The 21283-nt window shown below is 37.0% G+C and overlaps 2 protein-coding genes across 6 annotated transcripts in view; both read left to right on the top strand.

Annotated features, from left to right (window-relative positions):
• The window catches only part of LOC114156967 (myelin-oligodendrocyte glycoprotein-like), a 1059483-nt gene that overhangs the window by 233439 nt on the left and 804761 nt on the right, over positions 1–21283 (top strand). The window lies entirely within an intron of this gene.
• LOC114156887 (ATP-binding cassette sub-family G member 2-like) lies at positions 1775–19645 on the top strand. Of its 4 annotated transcripts, none has more exons than XM_028037484.1 (19): positions 1775–2077; positions 6374–6454; positions 6536–6660; positions 9917–9976; positions 11347–11461; positions 11707–11859; positions 12671–12828; positions 13996–14098; positions 14211–14259; positions 14341–14439; positions 15134–15244; positions 15439–15584; positions 15810–15892; positions 15985–16074; positions 16201–16325; positions 17218–17372; positions 17972–18061; positions 18181–18230; positions 19181–19645. In XM_028037484.1, exons 1-19 carry the CDS (start codon positions 2075–2077, stop codon positions 19326–19328), a joined length of 1944 nt encoding a protein of 647 aa, XP_027893285.1. In that variant the 5' UTR covers positions 1775–2074; the 3' UTR covers positions 19329–19645. The 4 variants fall into 4 exon arrangements, with proteins under 4 accessions (XP_027893285.1, XP_027893283.1, XP_027893286.1 ...); XM_028037482.1 differs by having other exon boundaries at positions 18181–18233; positions 19184–19645; XM_028037485.1 differs by lacking the exon at positions 1775–2077 and adding an exon at positions 3816–3940 and having other exon boundaries at positions 18181–18233; positions 19184–19645.

The raw sequence follows: 21283 nt of genomic DNA, 5'->3' as shown, positions 1-21283 counted from the left end.
GTTGTGTTTTTTGTCACCCGAGAATTATTTCATGTTTGAAATATTTTCATTTTTCACTTTTTTAAAACATTTTTAGAACAATTTGTAGAACATTTGTGACCATTTATAGAACATTTTTAAAATGAAATAATTTTACAACATCAATGGAACAATGTCAACATCCATTATATGTGTGTGTGTGTGGGGGGGGGGGGGTGTTGGGGTGTGTGTGTGTGTGTGTGAGCAGGGGGGACAGTACGTGTTTGAGAATGAGCATTTTACTAGAAACTAGCTAACCAAGCTAGCTAGCTAACATTACTGTCTGTATTCTATTGTGCTGTGTATCACTCATGTGTGCATTTATTTATCCATCCATCCATTTTCTTCAGCTTATCCAGGGTCGGGTCAACAATTACACATCAGAGGGTTAATTAATAATCTCTAATGAACAAAATTCATGAATATAACTGCAGTTTTTGGATTTAGTCCTTTTCTGGTGCTAAACAATATTCTGTGATGTTGTGACCGTAATTTTAGCATTAATCTTTTCAGGGGGAAAACAAAAGCAAAAGGAAAAATAAAAAAATCTCTGAACAAAGAATAAAAACTAGCATTTGACCATTAATATTATGACTTATGGAAATATAGACAGACACAAGAGGTGGATAAATCACCCAGAAATGATAAGTAAGAGCAGCACACCTTCAACTGATTCTCACTGAAGTAAAGGTCAAACGTAGCCGTCCAAAAAATTACTCTAGTAAAAAAGTATTTGGTAAAAAGTTTATTGAAGTACTGAATAAAGGATCCAATTATCAACCATTTAATATTTAAAAATTACATAATCAGATGAACTAAATAGAAAGTTAAGTGGAAATTTGGGTATTTTAAGGAGCAAAATGAAAATAATTCAAATAATTAAGAAAGAATAACAAAATCAGGCAAAATAAAATGTTTCCGATTCAATTCCTTTCAATAGAAAACTTATGAAACTTTAACAAAAACTGCAAGTGTGTTTCTGTGTCTGGTGAATGTTTGGTTAAAATATATTTGTTTTTTATTCAGTGGGAAGAAAATCCAGAAATTTTATTCAAGCAAGCGTAGAGATAGTTCATCATAAAATTACTGAAGTAAAAGTAAAAAGTAAAGTGTAATAAAAATACTCCTAAAAGTACATTTAAAAAGTTACTCAAGTAAATATAATTGAGTAAATGTTAACAGTGGCTACCTGACTCATATGACAGCTCAGATATTTATGACCAAAGTGTAACTTAGTAAAATATTAACTTTTACCACTTTACTGCTCAAGTATTTAATGTTTTTCTATAAGTTACAGTTTGGTCGCAATATCATCATATTCTGTGACCGTAATATTCATAACATTAGTGTAATTTTAGTGTTAAAATGCAACAGCGCCTCCTGCGGTCACACGGTGGTAACACAACATGATGTAACACCGGACTGTAATTCCACACTTGAACCAGCGGGGGAGCCAAAGCAGCGCCTGACAACAGTTACATCACAACAATTTCAACTCTTATTATTAATACTAACATTATTTAAAACATAAGAGCTCGTCTCAGCTGGTTATTTATTCTCCTTTTTAAAGTTTTTTTTAGAGTTATATATTTATTCAGCTGCATCCGGATGCGGAGTAATAGAGAAAAAAGATCTAAATCATGACAAACATGTACATGTGTGTGTGTTGGTAATATGTGGTTGGTGTAACAGGATGTGTGTATTTCTCTGACTTCCTGGAGGCACCGGCAGCTGCGGGTTGCTGCAGTCCCGCCTCCTCTGCTGCTTTCCGGGTTAAAACAGATCAACACCGGCGTCCTGGCGCGTTGCTCCGTCTATCCAAAGCTGCATTTATGCTCAATTTTCATTCAAATATCAAAACCGGTTTAGAAAACAGTTAGCTTGAGTGTGGCTTAATTATTATTACTTTTTTGCGTGTTATTTTTATTTTGTGACATGACCGGGATGTGCGCCGGACCGCAGGGAGGATGATGTTCCCTGGAAATGATTTAATTACCCAGAGGAAGGAGCAGCAGGGAGGACGGCGCGCAGAGGGCGGGGCTTCGCAGCAGGCAGCATGGTGAGGCTCACACCGGCCGGCTCAGGTTACCGTCACCGGGCCGCCAAAGTTACTGTCAACCCCTCAGAAACTTCTCCGGTTTTGGCAAACTTTTAAAATAAAACAAAGATAGCCCCATGCTAAATCATGGATTAACTGTTTAAATTATATTTTGGGGGAATTTTAGTACTTTAATTATATTTCCACATAAGCCAGGCGTTTAGACAGGTTAAATTGAAGCTGTTTGACAACATGAAGTAGGCTAAAAATGTTTCAGCAACAAGGCAATTCGGAGAGATTTAAACCATAAACACAATAGAGTAATTAATTATGAAACAAACATTACATTTTGTCAAAATTCATGGAGTGGGGGTCACAATGCAGCTACCCTGACCCCACGCGTGTCGCTGGGCTCCCACTTCTCTCGAGCCAATTTGGTTTATTTTTTCATTCTATAAACTAACCATCTTAATTTATATGAACACGCCTAATCCTAAAACAGCCAAATCTTCCGCCTATAAACCAACTGAAGAGCCAAGAATATGCTAACTAGCAAACAAGCTAATCAGGCAGCTCAACAGCGCGAGCTGCTTGCTAGCGACTCGCGCTGATATTTCTCAGTCTGTCACTGAAGATTTCAGCTACAGTCGTTTGGGCTGGAGACTTGGTGAAAACATTTAACCTGGCGAACATCAACCTCATCCTTAAAAAAGATAAACCATCAGACATATAGACCTATCGGGGTAGATTCTAAACTAGCAATGAGGCTGGGGAAGCTTTTGACTTTCTTAATAAACCCAGATCAGACTGGGTTCATACAAAATCGTTTCTCCTTCACAAATATGAGAAGATTACTTAACATAATTCAGTACTCGAGCCAAACGAATTGTAGAGCCTTTGCTGTATCTTTAGATGCTGAAAAGGTTTTTGATAGGATTCAGTGGAAGTACTTATTTAATGTTTTGGAGAGATTCGGATAGGAGGTGATTTTCTGAAATGGATCAAGATACTTTACAGTTCCCCGTCTGCCTGTGTTATGACTAATGTTGTTCTATCTCCACCCTTTACAATACATATTGGAACTCGACAGGGTTGTCCTCTATCCCTGCTCCTATTTGCTCTTGTGCTGGAGCCTCTAGCAGTGGTTATTAAATCACAACAAAATGTACATGGCGTGATGATTGGCGGTAAAGTTTATAAAATAGCGTTATACGCAGATGATATTCTGTTATTCGTAACAAAACCTGACATCTCAATACTAGCCATCTTGTTTATGAGTTTGGTTCTTTCTCAGGTTATAAAATCAATTTTGATCAATCGGAAGCAATGCCATTAGGTATTGCTACTGTCCAGGCCCGGCCCTCTAGTTGCTCCCTGACTTGTTCCCAACATGGCTTCACTTACCTTGGAACCTTGGAATTAAAATTTTACCATTTCCATCAACCTTCAAAAACGTTGACGTAACCACAGCTGCTGAGCGAAACTTCCTCCTTCACCAAATGTAAATAAAAATATACTGGAGTCCGATGTTAGCAGTTGTAGGATTTCTCTTTTGACTTTGGTAAAGGACACCGAATCATTTCTCCCTCTGTAAAATTTTAAACTAAACTCTGACATAAAGCTACAAACCTGAACCCCTGTGCTCCTCTTTATTGCATTTTCTCTGTATTTTATAACTGTGGGTCGGAGTCATCCTCAGTTTTTCCCTTCTCCCTACTTATCACGCCTCAGTCATAAAACCAGACTTGCCAAACTTCCTCGCATGCGCAGCCTGAACCTTAAACAAGCGGCCTCTTCTGTGACAAACACACATCGATCAGTCCGCTTCCTGCCGGTCAGCGTCCTCCGCTCTCTGTTTGCTCTGCGACTTTCTCATTTCAGCAGGTAAAAATATCTGTGCTCTCTTCTCTCACTCCCATCGACTAAATACTGATCATTTTTATGCAAATTGGCGTCATGTTTAATTCAGTTTAGCTCATTTCCTGCGTTAAAAAGGAAGATTTGCGCTGCTGGAAAGAGGAATGAACTAAATTAGCTGCTTCTGAGTTTGACAGATTTGATGTTTCTTTGGACCAAATCAGCAGAATTTCAGGAAGTTTGTCAGAGAAATCTGCGAACTGGGTTCAGGAGAAATAAGACAATGTTTGCGGATGATAATAAGACATTTTGATGGTATTTTCACTAAAGTTAAGCTACATTTGTGTGTCAATGCTTAAAAGTTACATAACTGAGTTTCTGGGAAATAGTTTTTATGCAAAGTAAATAAATATAAACAGAGAATTTTTTAAAAAACTGGCAAAGATAGAAATACTGAACTCTCATTATGACAGATTTGGTAGTAACTAGTTACATTTACTTGAGTAACTTTTTGGAAATAATTATGAAATATTTTTACTCTTGAGTAATATTTCTGGATTTTTTTCCCCACTGAATGAAGAGCAAAAATGTTTTGATCAAAATTCATCAACAGTTTTTGTTAAAGTTTTATAAGTTTTATATTGAAAGAAACTGATTTGGAAATTTGTTTTCTTTTGCCTGATTATTTTTTTTTGTTATTTATACAATTTGTTTTTCGTTTTGGTCCTTAAAATACTAACATTTCCATTTAACTTTATATTTTTTTCCGTCTGATGACTTTTCAATATTAAATGATTGATAATTTGATCACTTTTTCAGTACTTTATTAGGATTTTTAACCAAATACTTTTTATCCTTACTTGAGTAATTTCTTGCTTTTTCATTTTACTTGAGTAAAATCAGTTGAAGTAGTTTTACTCTTACTTGAATATAATTTTGTGTACTTTGCTCACTTCTGCATTCCAGACGTAATTAATCAGACCAAAAATGATTAACTAATGTCCTCATTTTAACTATATTCTTTTATAATTTATCAATTAATCCTCCCTGCAGTTTATTTTTCACTAAATATCTGTTGTAAATGTAAGATGAGTTTCATGTTTAGATAGAAGGGTATTGTTGTCTTTGCAGCAATTTTTATTTTCTTATGGGATTATGTTGGATCAGCAAATAGTTTTTTGTTGCCATTCTTCTACAATTGTTGCGAATAAGTCTAACCATTTCGGTTTGGTGTTTCAACCTAAAATAATTACCAAAAACATCACAGAAATAGAATTTCAAGACTATTTTCATACCAGCATGATCCTGCTGAAAAAACACCACCGTAGTTAAAAATTAAGATATGTTGATAGATAAATGCAAACATCTGTAATATGATTTATCTTGTGCTTCTGTAAGTTGCTAAGCTTTATTATAAGTTTGGTAAATGTAGCTATGGACCAGATTACTAACCTGGGTGCATTAACAAAGTGTTTTTGGAGGTGAAAACAAACACAGTAAACCAATGGCACCTTCTTAAACCCGTTAAAGTTTTGGCTAACATTATTTCTGACCTAGCAAAGCCTTTACAATCAGATAAGATTTAAATAGCATTGTATGTAGCAAAACAAAACTGTTAGCTTTACCTTGTAAAGTTATAGCTAACAAATCTATTAGAGAAAACCTGTATTCAAATTAACATTTTGGAAAAGTGTAGTGTGTATAATAAAACAAAGATTGTAAAGTTCTAACGTTGTATCTAATGGAATAAAACAAAAGTGTTCTGGTAAGCTTGTAAATAACTGTTATGTAGCATATCTCACACAACAAAGCTGTAACTTGATATTTATGGCTATCGGATGATAACACTGTGATAAAGCAATGACACTGTTAGCTTGTAAAGCTCTATCAGCATGGCATGTGATTGAATCAAACTGTTAGCATTAGCTTTCATAGTTAATATATTTAAAAAGTTCTTAGTTTAATCTCTAGCTTTTTGTTAGCTTATAAAGTTCTGGCTAATGCTGAGCAGTTTCCATTAGCTTACCCCAGCTAACATATTGACGTGGCTGTTTCCATTAGTTTTTTAAAGTTTGGGCTAACACTGGGTCTGACAGTTTTTGTTATTTTTACTAAGTTTTGTCTAACATCGTGTGTCAGAAAGAATATTCTGTTACTTTAGCTACAGTTTTGGCTAATGCATCTCTTAAAGTAAAGTTGCTATTAGCTAGTGAAGCTGTGGCTAACAGCAGTTAGTAAGTGACATGATTTTCAACATTTTAAATTATAAAGTTTTGCAACTGATGCTTTCACCAACATTTCATGTTGTTCTAAGTTAATGTTTCTCCAAATTTTGAATTTTTAGCTGGTTTCTGAAATTCACTGTATTTCCAGTATTATAGGTTTTGCAGCGTTTTGTTCTTTTTTTTGATTCACATGGATGTTAAATTATTTACTCGTTATTCCAAATGTATTTTTCAGGATTCTGAATACAGGAGGTGTAGCCTGTCTAGTGACCGTGACGCCATGGAGCTTGGGCGAAACGAATCCTCCAAGCACCAGGTAACCGCCGATCTTCATGCTAGCAACATTGCTTTTAACTTAGAAGAGACTGGTTTTTGGTGAAGTAATAAGTTTTTTCAGTCTGCAGGTGCAAACAAACAAGGTGCCACCGTTAGTTTCCACAATATTCACTATAAAGTGAAGCAGGGAGGAGGCTGTTTCTGCCTGAAGAAGGCCACAACCAAAGACATCCTCATTGACTTGAAGTGAGTCCAAAACACTGTCACTTTGTCTTAAATAGAAACTTATCCTTAGATTTAAAAGTAGGAAAGCTGAAATAAGAGGTTATGTTTCATGAGATCTGAGTTCTATCTACACTCACTATGCAAAATCCTGAACACAACAACATTACAGCCACCAGGTGAAGTATGCAAACTGTCTCAGGAAACAAAACACCCTGAACTTGTTGGTCTACGTGCCATCAGGAGCCAAACTGGGAGGCAAACTTGACGTGATCAGACCTGTTCTTTGGTTCCAGATCAAATACCACATGTTGGGAGGCAAAGGAAGGAAGCTTTGCTTTGTGGAGCGACTCCAGTTTCAGCTCTGCCTCTGCAGCACACACATGGTCCGTTCTGTAGGCTGTTATAGCACAATACCTTGGAGCTTAAACCAACAAACAGCAGGATGCTGATCTATTTAAATAGCCTGACACAATGAGAAAGTTCAGGGTGTTAAAGTCACAGGATCAAGTTGGCTTTAAGGATTTCACTGTCGTGTAACAAAAGGCAATTATTAAGAAAATTAGCGGTTCAAATCTGGTGATTCACTGACTTAATCATGATCTTATTTACAAATATAGACCCCCTGCATGTTGTTGTTTACATAAGGAAATGTTGTGCATGCGGACAACGCTGGAGGACAAAAAGACTTTTCTTTAATATCCGTAGCCGCTCTGCCGCCGTAGAATAATTCTGTTAACTCAATCAAACTTTGACATTTAGATGTTTTTAATTTCGTGCTCCACAACAAAGGAAAAAACCGTTAAAGTGCAACTCAAAACCACGTCTTTCTCGCTCTCTGTATCAGCGAAGCTACGAGCAGGCTCGTTGCCATAGCAACTGACAACAACGGCACAAAAAAAAAACAAAACCTCAAATATTTCCCACACAAAAATCAGACCATTCAGCCTGATGCAGTGGTATGGTTTTAGCCTTAATGTTTATTTTGCTATTATTAATAAGTGATTGCTGTGGTAAGAGGAGAAAACTATAAATATGTCGCTGCACTTTACTGTAAGGCTCCCTGGTTCTGGAGCATCTGAATACTTTTTCATGATGCTGTTCTTAGAAACTATCCTTCATTGTGTGGATGTTATGAAAACTGCATTTGGTCGAAGGTCAGGGTGTGTTTCTATGCAGGACACTGTTCACAATGCCTGGTATCTTCACTATATTCCTGTTGGTTTAATTATTGACAGAGTTGAAGGAGGGTTGAAACTTTATTTAAACTCACAAGAGTTTGAAGCGTACATCCAGCAGGTTTTACTCCGCTAACTTTCACCGTACTGCTGTTCATGTGAAGAGTTTACTGGTGGCTTTTCTCGTCAAAGTCGTATCAGCGGCTCCCTGGGGCTGAAATCTAACAGAAAAGAAAGACAAGTGATGGGTTTTTCTAGAAAATTATGGGGGGTTTTCTACCAAAAGGACATTAAGATTTATTGAATCAGCAGCAAAATCCCATATTTTTGCTGAAAGCTAAAATGAAAATAGTTTTAACTGGTGACTGTGTTCCCAAAACCAACTTGCAGCATCATGGTTTCGATGAGAAAGTCTCTGAACGAATGACTTAACGTTTTTCATCTTGACATAAAATGCAGAGTCACGTTACTGACACGGCATTTCTTCGTTTTGCTGAGAGAAAACTGAAGCAGTTTTAGTTCCTTGTTGCATGCAGTCACACAGGTCGCACCCTGCAGGATGCAGAACTGAAACTGCAGCTTCACTGTCGTCAAAACATCGGAAAATGTCCTGAGAAAAAAAACACAATGGAGGCAAATTTAGAGAAAAAAATTAATCAGTCATCTGTCTTATTTTTTGCTTACTAATTTTCTGTAAATTTTATCCAAATCAGATCTATTTAAATTATGTTATTTCTTCCACTATGTATTATCTTAGATATTGTAATTTATTTTAGGCTTTTTAAATATACAGTCAGGATGAAAGAAGTTGGTTTTTAGAAGGTTTTTTCCAACTCAAGTCAATTTCTTGTTTTATTAATCTGAGAAATATTAATATTTTATAATATGGGGGCTTCGTGGGGGCCCCCATAAATGTTTATATTTTAACGCAGATCTAGAATTTTAACATTTATTTATTAAGAATGAGAATTCTATTAAATTTGAATTCAACAGTTTCGGCGTAGATTAATTAAAATATGTTAAATTATTTCAAATCTAAGATTTGAAGGAGCTTGCAAGTTTACTTTGTAAAACTGCGAATAATAATCTTCATATTGTTGCGTCACCGTGGCAACAATCTGATGCCATGTGTTTAATCTTTGTGTTTGAGCTCAGTTTGTTCACAGATAAATCTCAGTAAATTACATTCTGCTTAAGGCCCCATAACTCTTTGGGCCGGCCCTGCTGCAGTTTTAAATCTAGTCTGTTTTGTGCTGTAATCCTACAGAAAATCCTCCTTTTTTAACTTAATTCATTAAATTAAATCACCTCTGGAAACCTTGAACACACCTGACGGATCACCTCTCACCTACAGCGAGATGGATAATCTGATAATCTTCCAGGATTAAGTGTTTATCTTTATTGAGATCAGAGCAATTCTCCAAAAGGTTAAAGATTTTTCTGTCTGATAACGCTCTGGTTATGAAAACCACCCGAGCCTGTAATTCTGATTTTAATGTCATGAAAACTTCGGTCTTGTTGTCATGTAAGGTTCTGACGGTTCTGAGTGGTTCAGCTGCTGTCTAATCATTGACAGAGTTAAAGGCTGGTCAGTCTGAGCTCTCATGCAAACCCGTGTTTTATCCGTTTACTGCTGTCTGGTGGTACACATTTTCTAAACTAATCATTACTGAATAAGTCCGATTTTCCACCTTGAGAATTTTGGTTTTATGATTTAATCATCCTCATTTTTCTCGTCGTAAACTGTAATTTCATTGTATGTTTAATCTCAGCTGTTTAAATGTTATAAAATGTTTTCTGTGGTCAAAGGGCGGAGAGTTTTTATTGGATTATGAGGTAACTGGAGCTGACTGTTTTCTGCAGAGTTGCACTGAAGTAACAATAAAACCTTCCTCTTTATGTATTTTGTTTTAGCATGGTGTTCAGATATATACAAAGTTAGGCAACTTTAAAACACAGAGGAGCATTTATTTGTACTTTCACATAATTTCACCATTTTAACTGTTTGAATGGTGGTCTAATTAAAGCGAGTGTGAAGTGTGTTGTTAGAGGCTCTGGGTTCTGTTTTATGACCGGTCCCTTTCATGTTCGGTTCTCCTCAGCGGGCTCATGAAGCCGGGCCTGAACGCCATCATGGGAGCAACAGGAAGCGGAAAGTCATCGTAAGTCTTCTGCATATGTTTGTTATAAAACTTCTACCTTTCCTGCATGTTTTTTACTTAAACTAAGACAAAAATTAGCTCAAACGTTCTTCCCTCAGTTGTCTTTTTAACTTATTAACAAAGATCCAGAATAAGGATGAGGTCAAATCCAGAATTATTTCTATAATTAATCACATTTTTTGTGTTTATTGTTGGGAATAATGTCATGTTCGTGAGAACAAAACTACTTTCTGGACCCATTTTTAATCTTAGTGCTGATTAACTGCATGAGAAAGAAAATGGCTCCCAAATTTCCCACGTGTTCCTTCTGGTTTCCTGAACACCAGATGGAAATAAAAACATCTCATTCATAAACCGGTTCACATGTTTTGTATTCTTGCACATTCCTGGGCTGATTTCACACCAGCCCTGTTTAATCCGCTTTAATCCAACTCCAGTCCGTTTGTCTGGAAAGTTTGGTTCGTTTGGGGAGGTGTGGATGCGTAATCGAACTCTGGTCCGTCTACAAACCTCAGTATCGGATCGGTTGAAGTGATGCGATTCGAATGCATATGTGAACGGCAAGCAGACCGGAGATCGCTCCGAAAGCAGAAAGTGAACTACAGTGCAGGGCATTCTGGGTAAATTCAACCAAAACAAATGTGAGAGTCTAGTGCCAGAGGGAGAAACGGTCTTTTACCAGAGAAATCTGACGCTACATGATTTTTGTTTACGTTTTGTGACGAAGGAAGTTGCGCTCAGGTTCTTCTTCAGAGGTTTTCATCTCGTTTCCTTCTGTGGTTCTTGGTGCAGCGCCCCCACAGGCGAGGAGGGGAACAGGTTTTTCAAACGGTTTGGTTGGTTTAACACGATGCACCTTGAAAGGAGCAGCTGGAAATGAAACAAATGTTTGATTAAGGACCAAAATTGCGACATTTGTTACATTTTTAGCTGCTGTGGTTCTCTTTCACACTGCATTGCCAAACCAACCAAATTGTAAACAAAAATGGAGCAGCGGCAGATTTCTGTGGTTGTAGAATTTCTCTTATGTCTTTGTTAAAAAAACAAAAAACCTTGCTCCTGCTAGCGCTAGGCTAAAGTGTTTGTTTTGGTTATATTTACCCAGAATGCCCTACGCTTGTGGGCCCCATGCCTGCTCCTGCATTGTGGAACAATCTCTGATTTGCTAGGTGTCATATGCATTCGATCTGCACCAGAGTTCACCTCAACCGAACACAGACCGAGGTTTGTAGGTGGCGCCAGAGTTCGATTGAACATTCACACCTCCCCAAATGAACTAGAGTTTAATTAAAGTGGACTAAACAGCACTGGTGTGAATGTAGCTTTAGAGTCAAACCCAGGCTGATTTACTGCTGCTGGTTTTTCTTCAGGTTCCTGGATGTTTTGGCAGCCAGAAAAGACCCTGCCGGTCTTTCAGGAGAAGTCCTGATCGACGGCGCTCCGCAGCCTCCCAACTTCAAATGTCTGTCTGGATATGTGGTGCAGGTAGGTGAAAGCAGTCAGGAAGCCAACTTGAAATGTTTTTCTATTCAGGAATGTTCCCTGCAAGGGAAGGAAGAGACCGCCTGCAACAATACCACCGGCTTCTTCGGCCAAATCTCATTAAATAAACTGTTTTGAAACTCAAAGTCGCAGTAGAGGAAGTTCGATTCAAGGATAGAAATAAAGGTGCATCCAGCTGCAGCTGAAGTAAGTTTGAGTTTTTCTAAGCAGCGGCTTCCTGTCTGCAGGACGACGTAGTGATGGGAACCCTGACGGTCAGACAGAACTTCGCCTTCTCTGCCGCGCTGCGTCTGCCGTCCTCCATCAGCCAGAAGGAGAAGGAGCAGAAGGTGGAAAAAGTGATCCAGGAGCTGGGACTGGGGCGAGTCGCTAACTCCAAGGTGAGCCGGAGGACGACGAAGAACAACCCTTTGAATAAAAATATTGATATGTTGCACATTATTGTTTACATATGGAAATTTTGATCATGCGCACAATGCTGGAGGGCAGCATCCATTTTAATTCAGTAGCAAAGAAGAAATAACGCAGAAAAGCATCTGGTACGCCAAAAAGCATGCAAACATTTCCCACACAAAGAACAGAACATTCAGTCTGTTACAGTTTTATGTTTTCAGACTTGATGTTTATTTTTGCGATTATTAATAAGTGATCGCTTTGATAGATTAGCCACCGCTGCTATTAGCTAATCTAACACAGCGGTGGTTGATTGGCTTATTTAAACACCTGCTCTACTGATGATCTGTCACAATTGTTGGTGTTTAGATCCTTTTTCTTTTTACTGAGCTGTTAAAAATATTCCACAGCCCATCTACATGTTAAATTGTCAAAGTCAAGCTAGCATAGGTGACTTCTGTTTCCATCACTATTTTTTAACTTAATTCCTGACTTTGCTATCTAGTTGTCATAGTGTTGGCAATTAGTAACAAAGCACTGTGTCCCTTTTTCTATTATATATCATACATACATTTAAGATTTAGTGTGTTGACAACTTTACAGCTAAAACCAATGTTAGTCATCCTTGGCGAGCAGCTTTTTGTTGCATGTGCGCCGTCGCATTTCAGTGTGTGTATAAAAAGTTAAAGTATTCATGATGAGAAAAAACAGAAAAAGTAACAAATGATACGGAAATCTGACGTTTATTGGGTTGATTGTGGTAAATATCACCCACGATATTTTCCTGCCACGTTTCAGGTGGGGACTCAGCTGATTCGCGGGATCTCTGGCGGGGAGAGGAAGAGGACGAACATCGGCATGGAGCTGATCATCGACCCGCCCGTCCTCTTCCTGGATGAACCCACCACGGGGCTCGACGCCAGCACCGCCAACTCTGTGCTGCTGCTGCTGAAGAGGTGAACAACACAGTCATCTCGCTGGTTTTCTCCCAGTTAGACCACACTGGGTTTTATTGTTGATTGATTTATTTACTTATTATGATCTGATTCAGCTGCAGTAGAACTACATCTATTTTTACTGGGATCCAACAAAATTATATTTACATAAAAGATTAAAATCTATACATTTACCTCGTTTAAGTACGTAAAGTTTCCTACAAGTGCTGCCCTGTCATGTATTTATAATTCCCTACACTAAAGGAAAGATTTTTAAATAAAATACTAGTTAATTTTAAGACTGATATGTTTCTAATAACAAAAATCAGTGAGTCTGTCTTATTTCAATGTACAATAAGCTGATCAATTATTCCTATAATCACATTTGAGTATTATACACACTTTGTATACAATTTGTCCAGTAGCATTGTTAATTTTATTGTTTGTATTTTGCTGTGAGTTAAATTACTAATGTGTAAAATGGTTTATTGTAAACTTTAAAAGTGGTTATGATTCACGTCAGGCGGTAGTGAAGTCTACCTTCCACGTCTCTATGACATACTGTACTTATGAACCTTTATAAATGTCACGTATAATCCACCCAACTATCCATCTTCTTCCACTTATCACAGATCAATATAAATCAATAATATACGTATATTGTGATAGACAATATCAGTATTAATAGATTCGGGTATTATAATTTAGCTGAATTCTGATCTAAATGTAGGTGGAATCAACTCACTCTCTCACTCTTTGGTTGCTTAGCAACAACCTGCTGGATAAGAAGCAGTTTCAAGTCCCCCCGCCCTCCCAACTTTGGTTACCTAGCAACAGCCTGTTGAGTAACTGGCGCAGAGGTTTCACGTTTCCCCGCTGTGCCTCATTTAAAAAATAAAAAACAACGGCGTGAAGTGGAAACTGTGGATGAAACGGCAAAGGTCACGTCACCAGTTTACCAGAGTTTCAGATATTTAAAACAAAAATCTAATCAACGTTTATAAATATTGATGGATCTGAAACCGTTATATCAGCATTTGTTTTTCAGTCTCAGGTAGCAGAGATACCCAACAGTAAACCACTTTCTAGAGGACTTGAAGGGGTTTCTTAACCAGAAGAGACATCCGAAAATCCTCAAATGTTTTAGAACTGAGCCTTAAATTTATTTCCAAAATTTTGTTTTCGTAGGATGGCAAAGCACGGCCGCACCATCATCCTGTCCATCCATCAACCGCGGTACAGCATCTACCGCCTGTTCGACAGCCTCACGCTGCTTGTCAATGGAAAACAGGTCAACATAACCAAAATATCTCATAATCAACATCTACTGACCAACCAGGAGGCCTAAATGTGAAAATAAACAACCAAATAACTTTGTTTTATGGTGAAATTGAAACATACAGGTTTACCACGGCCAGGCACAGAAAGCGCTGGAGTATTTCTCTGAAATTGGTAAGAAAGTGGATCAAATATTCAACTTGTTTTGATTCAGCAGGGATGTTTTTTAGCTCAGTTTGGGGGTTTTTCTTCCAGGATATCACTGTGAGGCTCATAACAACCCTGCTGACTTCTTCCTGGACGTCATCAACGGAGACTCGACCGCGGTCACCCTCAGCAACCTGGAAGGACAAGGTAGGTGCTTTGGCTTTAATCCAGTAAATAACTATGATTGTTCTCTACTTTTATTGAAAAAAAGTCACGATTATTATGGTTAACCCACTAATATAGTTAGATTACATTAATGAGGGATGATTGGTCATGGTCTTTGAAATCTAAACAAACACAGTGGTGTGTGATTGGGACTTATCAGAATCCCTTTCTGGTACGTCCCAGGAGTTGGACATGTGCCACCTGGGGTGAGTCCTCAAAGGAAATTAAGGACTTGATGAATAGGACATAGGACAATGGTTCGGTTCGGTATGGTTAGGGTGGAGCTACTGGTACTGGGGCACAGAAAAATGTTACTGCTTGAGACAAAGACAAGACATAATAGTCGTCACGTCTGTCGTTGCACTAATATGACGCCATGTCAGATATTTGGGTTTAATCTGCCCAACTGGTGGTTAAAGCACTCCTCTGGAGACAGAGGACCATAAAAGAGTGTGCTAAACCGCACCGACCCATGTCTTACCACTCAATAGAAACAAGACAATAAATCTGGAATGCTTTGGTCTTCGTCAAGTCAAAGTGAACAGGGTTGGTGTAAACAGGCAATAAAATAAGCATCTTATTTCAAGTTCTTGCTTCTCAGTACAGGAAAAAGCGGTGGCTAGCTGTTGATCTCAGTCTGAGTTAGTTTCAATAAAAGTTGTTTTTCTTGTTGCAGACTCTCAACAAGATGCAGAATCAATGTCCAAGTCCAGAAAAGGAATCGAGGACAACCTGGTGGAGGAGTACAGAAACTGCCAATACTACAAACAGACAAAAGATGAGCTAGGTAGGTTCAAGAGAAATTAGATTTACCCCCAAAACCCTTTGGAGAGACAAAGACCCTACAAAGGCAGATTATTGATTAACTGACATCATTACTAATGATGCCAGATGGTCTTTATTAGTAGAAACATTGACAGAGGCCACTTTGTCTTGAGAAATGTTAGTTTTCACGTAATTTTCTTACCTTATATCTTCTAGAAAGGATTTTTCAGGGAAAGCCAACAACCAAGAGTTCTCGGTTCAGGACCATCACCTACAACACCAGCTTCCTGACCCAGTTCAAATGGGTTCTCAAGAGAGCGTTCCGCAACCTGGCGCTGAACCCGCAAACCTCCATCGCCCAGGTAATAAACCGCAGGTCAACCTCTTCTCTAAACTAAACTGGGTTCTGATGGGTTGAGCAACTTCTGTAAAGTTCTGTAGCAGCATCTGCTGGACAAGAAGGGTACTGCACCTTAAAATGCATGAAGTTTCTGTGTTTTAGAAGCCAGTTTTACTCCTTAATGCAGCTCTGAGTAACAAAGTTCTTCTGAATTTGAAATGTTCAGAGTTTGTATTGTGCGTTTCAGGTAGCGGTGACGCTCTTCCTCGCTCTGGTTGTCGGAGCGCTTTTCTTCAACGTCCAGCTGGATGACAGCGGGATCCAGAACAGGCATTTTACTCTTTTATAATCCAGAGTCGGGTTTGTGGTTTTGATTTAATTCTGTTTCCTGATTTGGTCTCGTCTCTGTGTTGTGTTTTCAGGACCGGCGTTCTCTTCTTCATCGTGGTGAATCAGTGTTTCAGCTCGCTGTCGGCCGCTGAACTCTTCATCACAGAGAGGAAACTCTTCATGTGGGTCTGACTCACAAAATCACATATTTAGATCCTGAAAGTCATTTAGATTGAGAACTGAGTAAAATAATTCATCTTTATGGAGGAGGTTTACTGATAAAAGCTATCATATTTCTCTCTCTGCAGACATGAATACATCAGCGGTTACTACAGACTCTCTGTCTACTTCCTGTCTAAGATCCTGTCTGACATCATCACTCTGAGGACCATCCCCGCCATCGTCTTCACCTGCGTCGCCTACTACATGATCGGTAGGTAAAATACTGTGATTGTAAGAGAGATTATTGATTTTTATTGTAATTATGAAGTCGTAGCATGTAAAATTTAAAATAAAGGATTGTGTTCGGACTGAACTTTGTGGCGTCTTCATGGGAAATGAAAAATTGGAACATTTAAAATGTTAAAAGTAAAACATGAATGACTGTATGTGCTGCTGCTGTGTAGTAGCACATATGTGTATCTCTAAATGTGTATCAGAGAAAAGGGGAGTTAATGTCATATTTTCACCATGTTATCAATTCATTTATGAATTTTAAAGTTTGATTAGTGAATCTTATACTTAGTTTGCTAACTATTTAAATTGCTAACTAAAAATTGAGTTTGTAAGCTAAATATTTGGCTTGTAACAATATTTAGCTTGCCTACTGAATATTAATTAGCAAACAGATTTTACCTTGGTAAATATTTAGTTTGCATGTTAAAAATATTTTGCATGGTAACTAAATATTTAGTTAGCGAGCAAAATATTCAGCTTAATCATTTAGTTAGCTGACTATTTAGATTGCTAACTAAATGGTTAGTTAACAGGCTACGTTTATCTTGCTAACTTCCCACCAGAACCGTGTTTTAGTTTAGCTAATTATAGCTATAATTAGCTATAGTTAGTTAATTATATTTAACTTTAAATATATAGATAGTAGGCTAAATATTTAACATTTTAATATTAGGTCATTACAAGCTAAGTCTGAATGCTAGCTAGATATCTAGACTGTTAACTAAATATAGTTAACTATGTTTAACTATATCTAAATACATAGTTATACCAAATTTATAGATTTAGTTCTCAGGTTAAATATTTTGTCAGATATTTGTTATTGATCATTTTGTACTGATTCAGGTTCTGTTCTGGTCGGTGTGTTTCAGGCCTGAAGCCGACAGCGGGGGCTTTCTTCACCTTCATGTTCAGCGTGGCTCTGGTGTCGTACACCGCCACCTCCATGGCCATGGCCATCTCAGCCGACCAGACGGTGGTGGCCATCGCCAACATCTTCATGACCATCACCTGCGTCTTCATGATGGTAAACAAACACTCACCGACACTCAAAATACACTAAATGTTCTTGCAGAGGAGAGATTTAAAACAGTTGCTGAATTTTGTCGCTAATAATGTAATAAAATGTTTGAAGGAAACTCAACTCTTCTCACGTTTATTATTTCTTGGATTGAACAAAAGAAAAAGAAGGTTAATCTGTATTTTAATTGCACAGCATCAAGAATCCACGTGTAAATTATAAAATTAAAGTGTAAATCCATCAGTTAACAGTTTAATATTAGTTTGGTGGTTTCAATCTGTAATTCATCATGTCATCTGCTAAAAATCACCTTTTCCTCTTGAATTTTAAAGATCTGATGTATCATTTTCTCTATTTCCATTAATATTTGTTTATTTTTCTACTTTCTATATTAGCTTTGGGCCACTGTGATGTGATTTGGTCAACATGTTTTTATTTACTAGCTTTTGTTAACAGACAGAGTTTTTGAAGTTTCATATTACTTTACATTAACTAGAACCTCAGTATTTTATCTCGTTTACCATTTTACTGGCTGTATTGTAATATTTTGAAAGTATCCTCAATAATACAGGTGAAAAACATTTAAGATCTAATTATTTGTGCAGATCTTTGCAGGTCTGTTGGTGAATGTAAACTCCATCGTTAACTGGCTCGCCTGGTTGAAGTACCTCAGTATACCCAGATATGGACTGAGTGTAAGTACACAAACCAGAAATCATCCATATTAGCTCAAATTTAAATTGTGAATTGAACATTTTTAACGTGTATGCAGTATTTTTTTTATTAATTATTATTCTTCATTTTTGGTTTTTAGTCTCTGCAAGCAAACGAGTTCCCCGGTCTGCAGTTCACAGGAAACTTTTCCCAGTAAGACACCGAGAAAAACATAAAAACAAACTTTTAGGAGCGGCATTAACATCTCTGCAGCCAAATGTTTACTTTTTTCTAGGTCTGCAACTAACGATTATTTTAGTTATTGATTTATTCTATTGATTATTCTGACAATTGATTAATCAGATACAAAAATTGGTATATTTTTCTTCTTTATATCATGTTAGAAATACTAATAAAAAATGCAAATAAACAAATAATAAATAACTTTTTATTACCTAAAATGCGATAACATCGATTGCTTGATCATTTGTAGCAACGGATGCATCTGTAGCTAAAAATATACTTCTGGCATGTTTTTTTAAAATAATCAATTAATTAGTTAATAATTGGATAGAAAAGTGTACGTTTTTAACAGAATTAGAACCAGCTGAGGCTAAAACAATGACACTTGAGGACAAAGTTTATTTTTATCTTAAATGTAATATATTTATATTCTTTGCACAGTTTTGACTTAATTACTGACCTGAGTGTAATTCACTTTTTTGAGTCTCTATGCCCCAGTTAGTGATTAATCAATTACCAAATTAGTTGACGAGTATTTTCAAAACTGATTAATCACGACTACTTTGATTAATCACAGTTAATCGTTTCACCCTTACTCATTTGTCAACCTTTTTGACACTAACTTTGATCTTAACCAGACGATAGTTTCTTTAATTTGTTGGTCATATTTTATTATTATTCTGACTATTATATAAAGTGTCCTTGTATTACAAAGTTACTCAATATGTGATTTTTGCACTTTAATTACATTCTTAGGGTCTTTCTAATGGAAAAATGCCCATAGCATCATAGATCCAGCACCACACCTACAGTAACAATGAATTTGAATATATTTACCTTTTAACGTCAGATCAACCTGGAATGTTTAATGCCTAAAAGCTCAGTCTTACTGATTGTAATGTCTGTTGTGTGTTGAGCAGGTCAGGGGAGGATTACCTGAAGGAGCAGGGAGTTGATCACTCCACCTGGGGTCTCTGGCAGAACCACCTGGCTCTGAGCATCATGACCATCTGCTTCCTCACCATCGCATACCTCAAACTGCGCTTCATCAAGAAGTTCACATAAGGCCTCCTGGAAACACTGCAACCAAAATTTAGATGATTTTGTTATAAAAATATGTTATTTTCCATCCACTTGGTTCATTATTGTATTTACAGTTGTTTAATCTGTTGAAACCAGCCATGTTTATCCCAGGTAACTTTGTAAAATGTTTGGTTTTTAAGGCAAAACATGTGCTCACTCCATATATCACTGCATCATGCTGTATTAGTGTAGGTTTATTTTTGATTTTTGCACTTTAATGCTCAAAGTCATGTAAATTTATCATTTTGTATTTGTAATTTTTTTTCTACAGAAATAGAACTGTTCCTTTAAAGCAAACAAACATGTGAAAAGTTTGTTTAAAAATAAATATGATTATATTCAAAGTTTATTCTTTAAATAACTCTTAATATTATTTTTCCCCCATAAAAGGCCAACTCAGGTCAGGCTTGCTGTTCCTGGTCATCCCAGTGAACATGAAGCAAAACAAAAGCAACAAATTCTAATATCATTTGGTTTTTTTTCTTTGACCCTTTTAAGCTTTTATTTAAACAAAAATAAATTCAATCTTTACTAAATAGTAAAAAAAAAGAAAGTTAACTTTATCATTTACTTTATATTTTGGCCTAAAAGAAGCCAAAAGAGGAGATATGATACAGGATTTTCTCTGTCAAGTCAATTTGTGTAACGTAGCAACCGTTAGCCCTGATAGCAACGTCTGCTAATGAAGCTAACGGTTAGCTCGCTGTGTTTTAATCGGGCTTTTGTTAACCAAATAATCTGTAATAGGTAAGCGCCTGTGTGCTGATACTCAAAATCCGAACTATAGAAATATTTTTTGTCTGTATTGGACTAAAAATCCGTCACACACACGACCGTAATTTCAGTGTTGAGAAGTCCAAACAGATGTAACATGCTAACACGTCCGAAGCTAACCGGTTGTTTTATTTGGAAATACGTAACAAAAAGCACAGCACGTATCAAGGCCCCTTAGCATTTAGCCAAACAGCAAACGAATGCGTCAGAAATTACATTAAACAGGAAATTGCTACGTTAATTTCAACTGTTAACTTAGGAATTGTTTAAACATCTGCCAAAAAAGATTTCTCAGAAAAATTAAAAGAAATATGAAGACAGAAAATAGTAATTCAAATATTTTTGACTGATAGTATCCTAATCAAAGCAGGACATTTTTATCTAAGCCGGTGATAAAAACACAAAACACTGAATTATCTTTCTTTATTTGCACACCAGGAAAATGCTAATTTATCAGAGCCTGTTCAATATTATCATTATTGACCTCTAGGTGAGGCTGTCGAAGAAAACCAGGTGTTTACTTTGAACACCTTTACAAAGTTTACTAGATTTGGACATTTCCCGGTTTACAGTCAGCTTTAAAATGCCTTTTATTTTGGTAAAAGTAGAAAATGGAAGCGGATCATGATGAAGGTGAAGCCTGATGTAAACAGACATTTCTCCTGCTGTGCTGTGGGGAAATCCACACTAATAATGGGAGAGCTGCTTCTGTAAATATGTGGGAGGGAAATCCTCACGTGTAATCTGAATGAATAACTGTTCCCTAAAGGTGTTGTTAACCAAATCAAAACCTGAAGCTGACTCATTCCCACAGATTACCCCAAATAACAAGGCTTAGCTCTGATCTGACAGGAGGGGTTGAGTGAAGGAGACACTATGGCTGGTTTGTGCAACCATTTTTATTTGTGGTGTAAAGATTTTTCTCAGGTTTATGAACAATGTACACACTCAGGCTATAGCAGTAAACAATGGACATTGGAAAGTCAAAAAATTGCTAGAAAATAAAAACATTTTGAGATTAATTCCAGAGATTTGCTAGAAAAACCTCAGCCATTACAGTTTGGAAAGTTAAACATTTGCTAGAAAAGCCTCATGAATTTTGAGATTGACCTCATTAATTTTGTAGAAGAGATATGGGAATTCCTGAGTTTAAAAGTCAAAAG

Source organism: Xiphophorus couchianus, chromosome 14, assembly GCF_001444195.1.
Source record: "Xiphophorus couchianus chromosome 14, X_couchianus-1.0, whole genome shotgun sequence".
Taxonomy (NCBI): domain Eukaryota; kingdom Metazoa; phylum Chordata; class Actinopteri; order Cyprinodontiformes; family Poeciliidae; genus Xiphophorus; species Xiphophorus couchianus.
This window is presented reverse-complemented; position numbering and strand designations above follow the sequence as displayed.

Coding starts and splice junctions, on each gene's coding strand:
- LOC114156887 (XM_028037484.1), top strand. Junction 6,455..6,535: donor ACGAATCCTCCAAGCACCAG/GTAACCGCCGAT, acceptor AAGTTTTTTCAG/TCTGCAGGTGCAAACAAACA. Junction 15,893..15,984: donor GACAGCGGGATCCAGAACAG/GCATTTTACTCT, acceptor TTGTGTTTTCAG/GACCGGCGTTCTCTTCTTCA.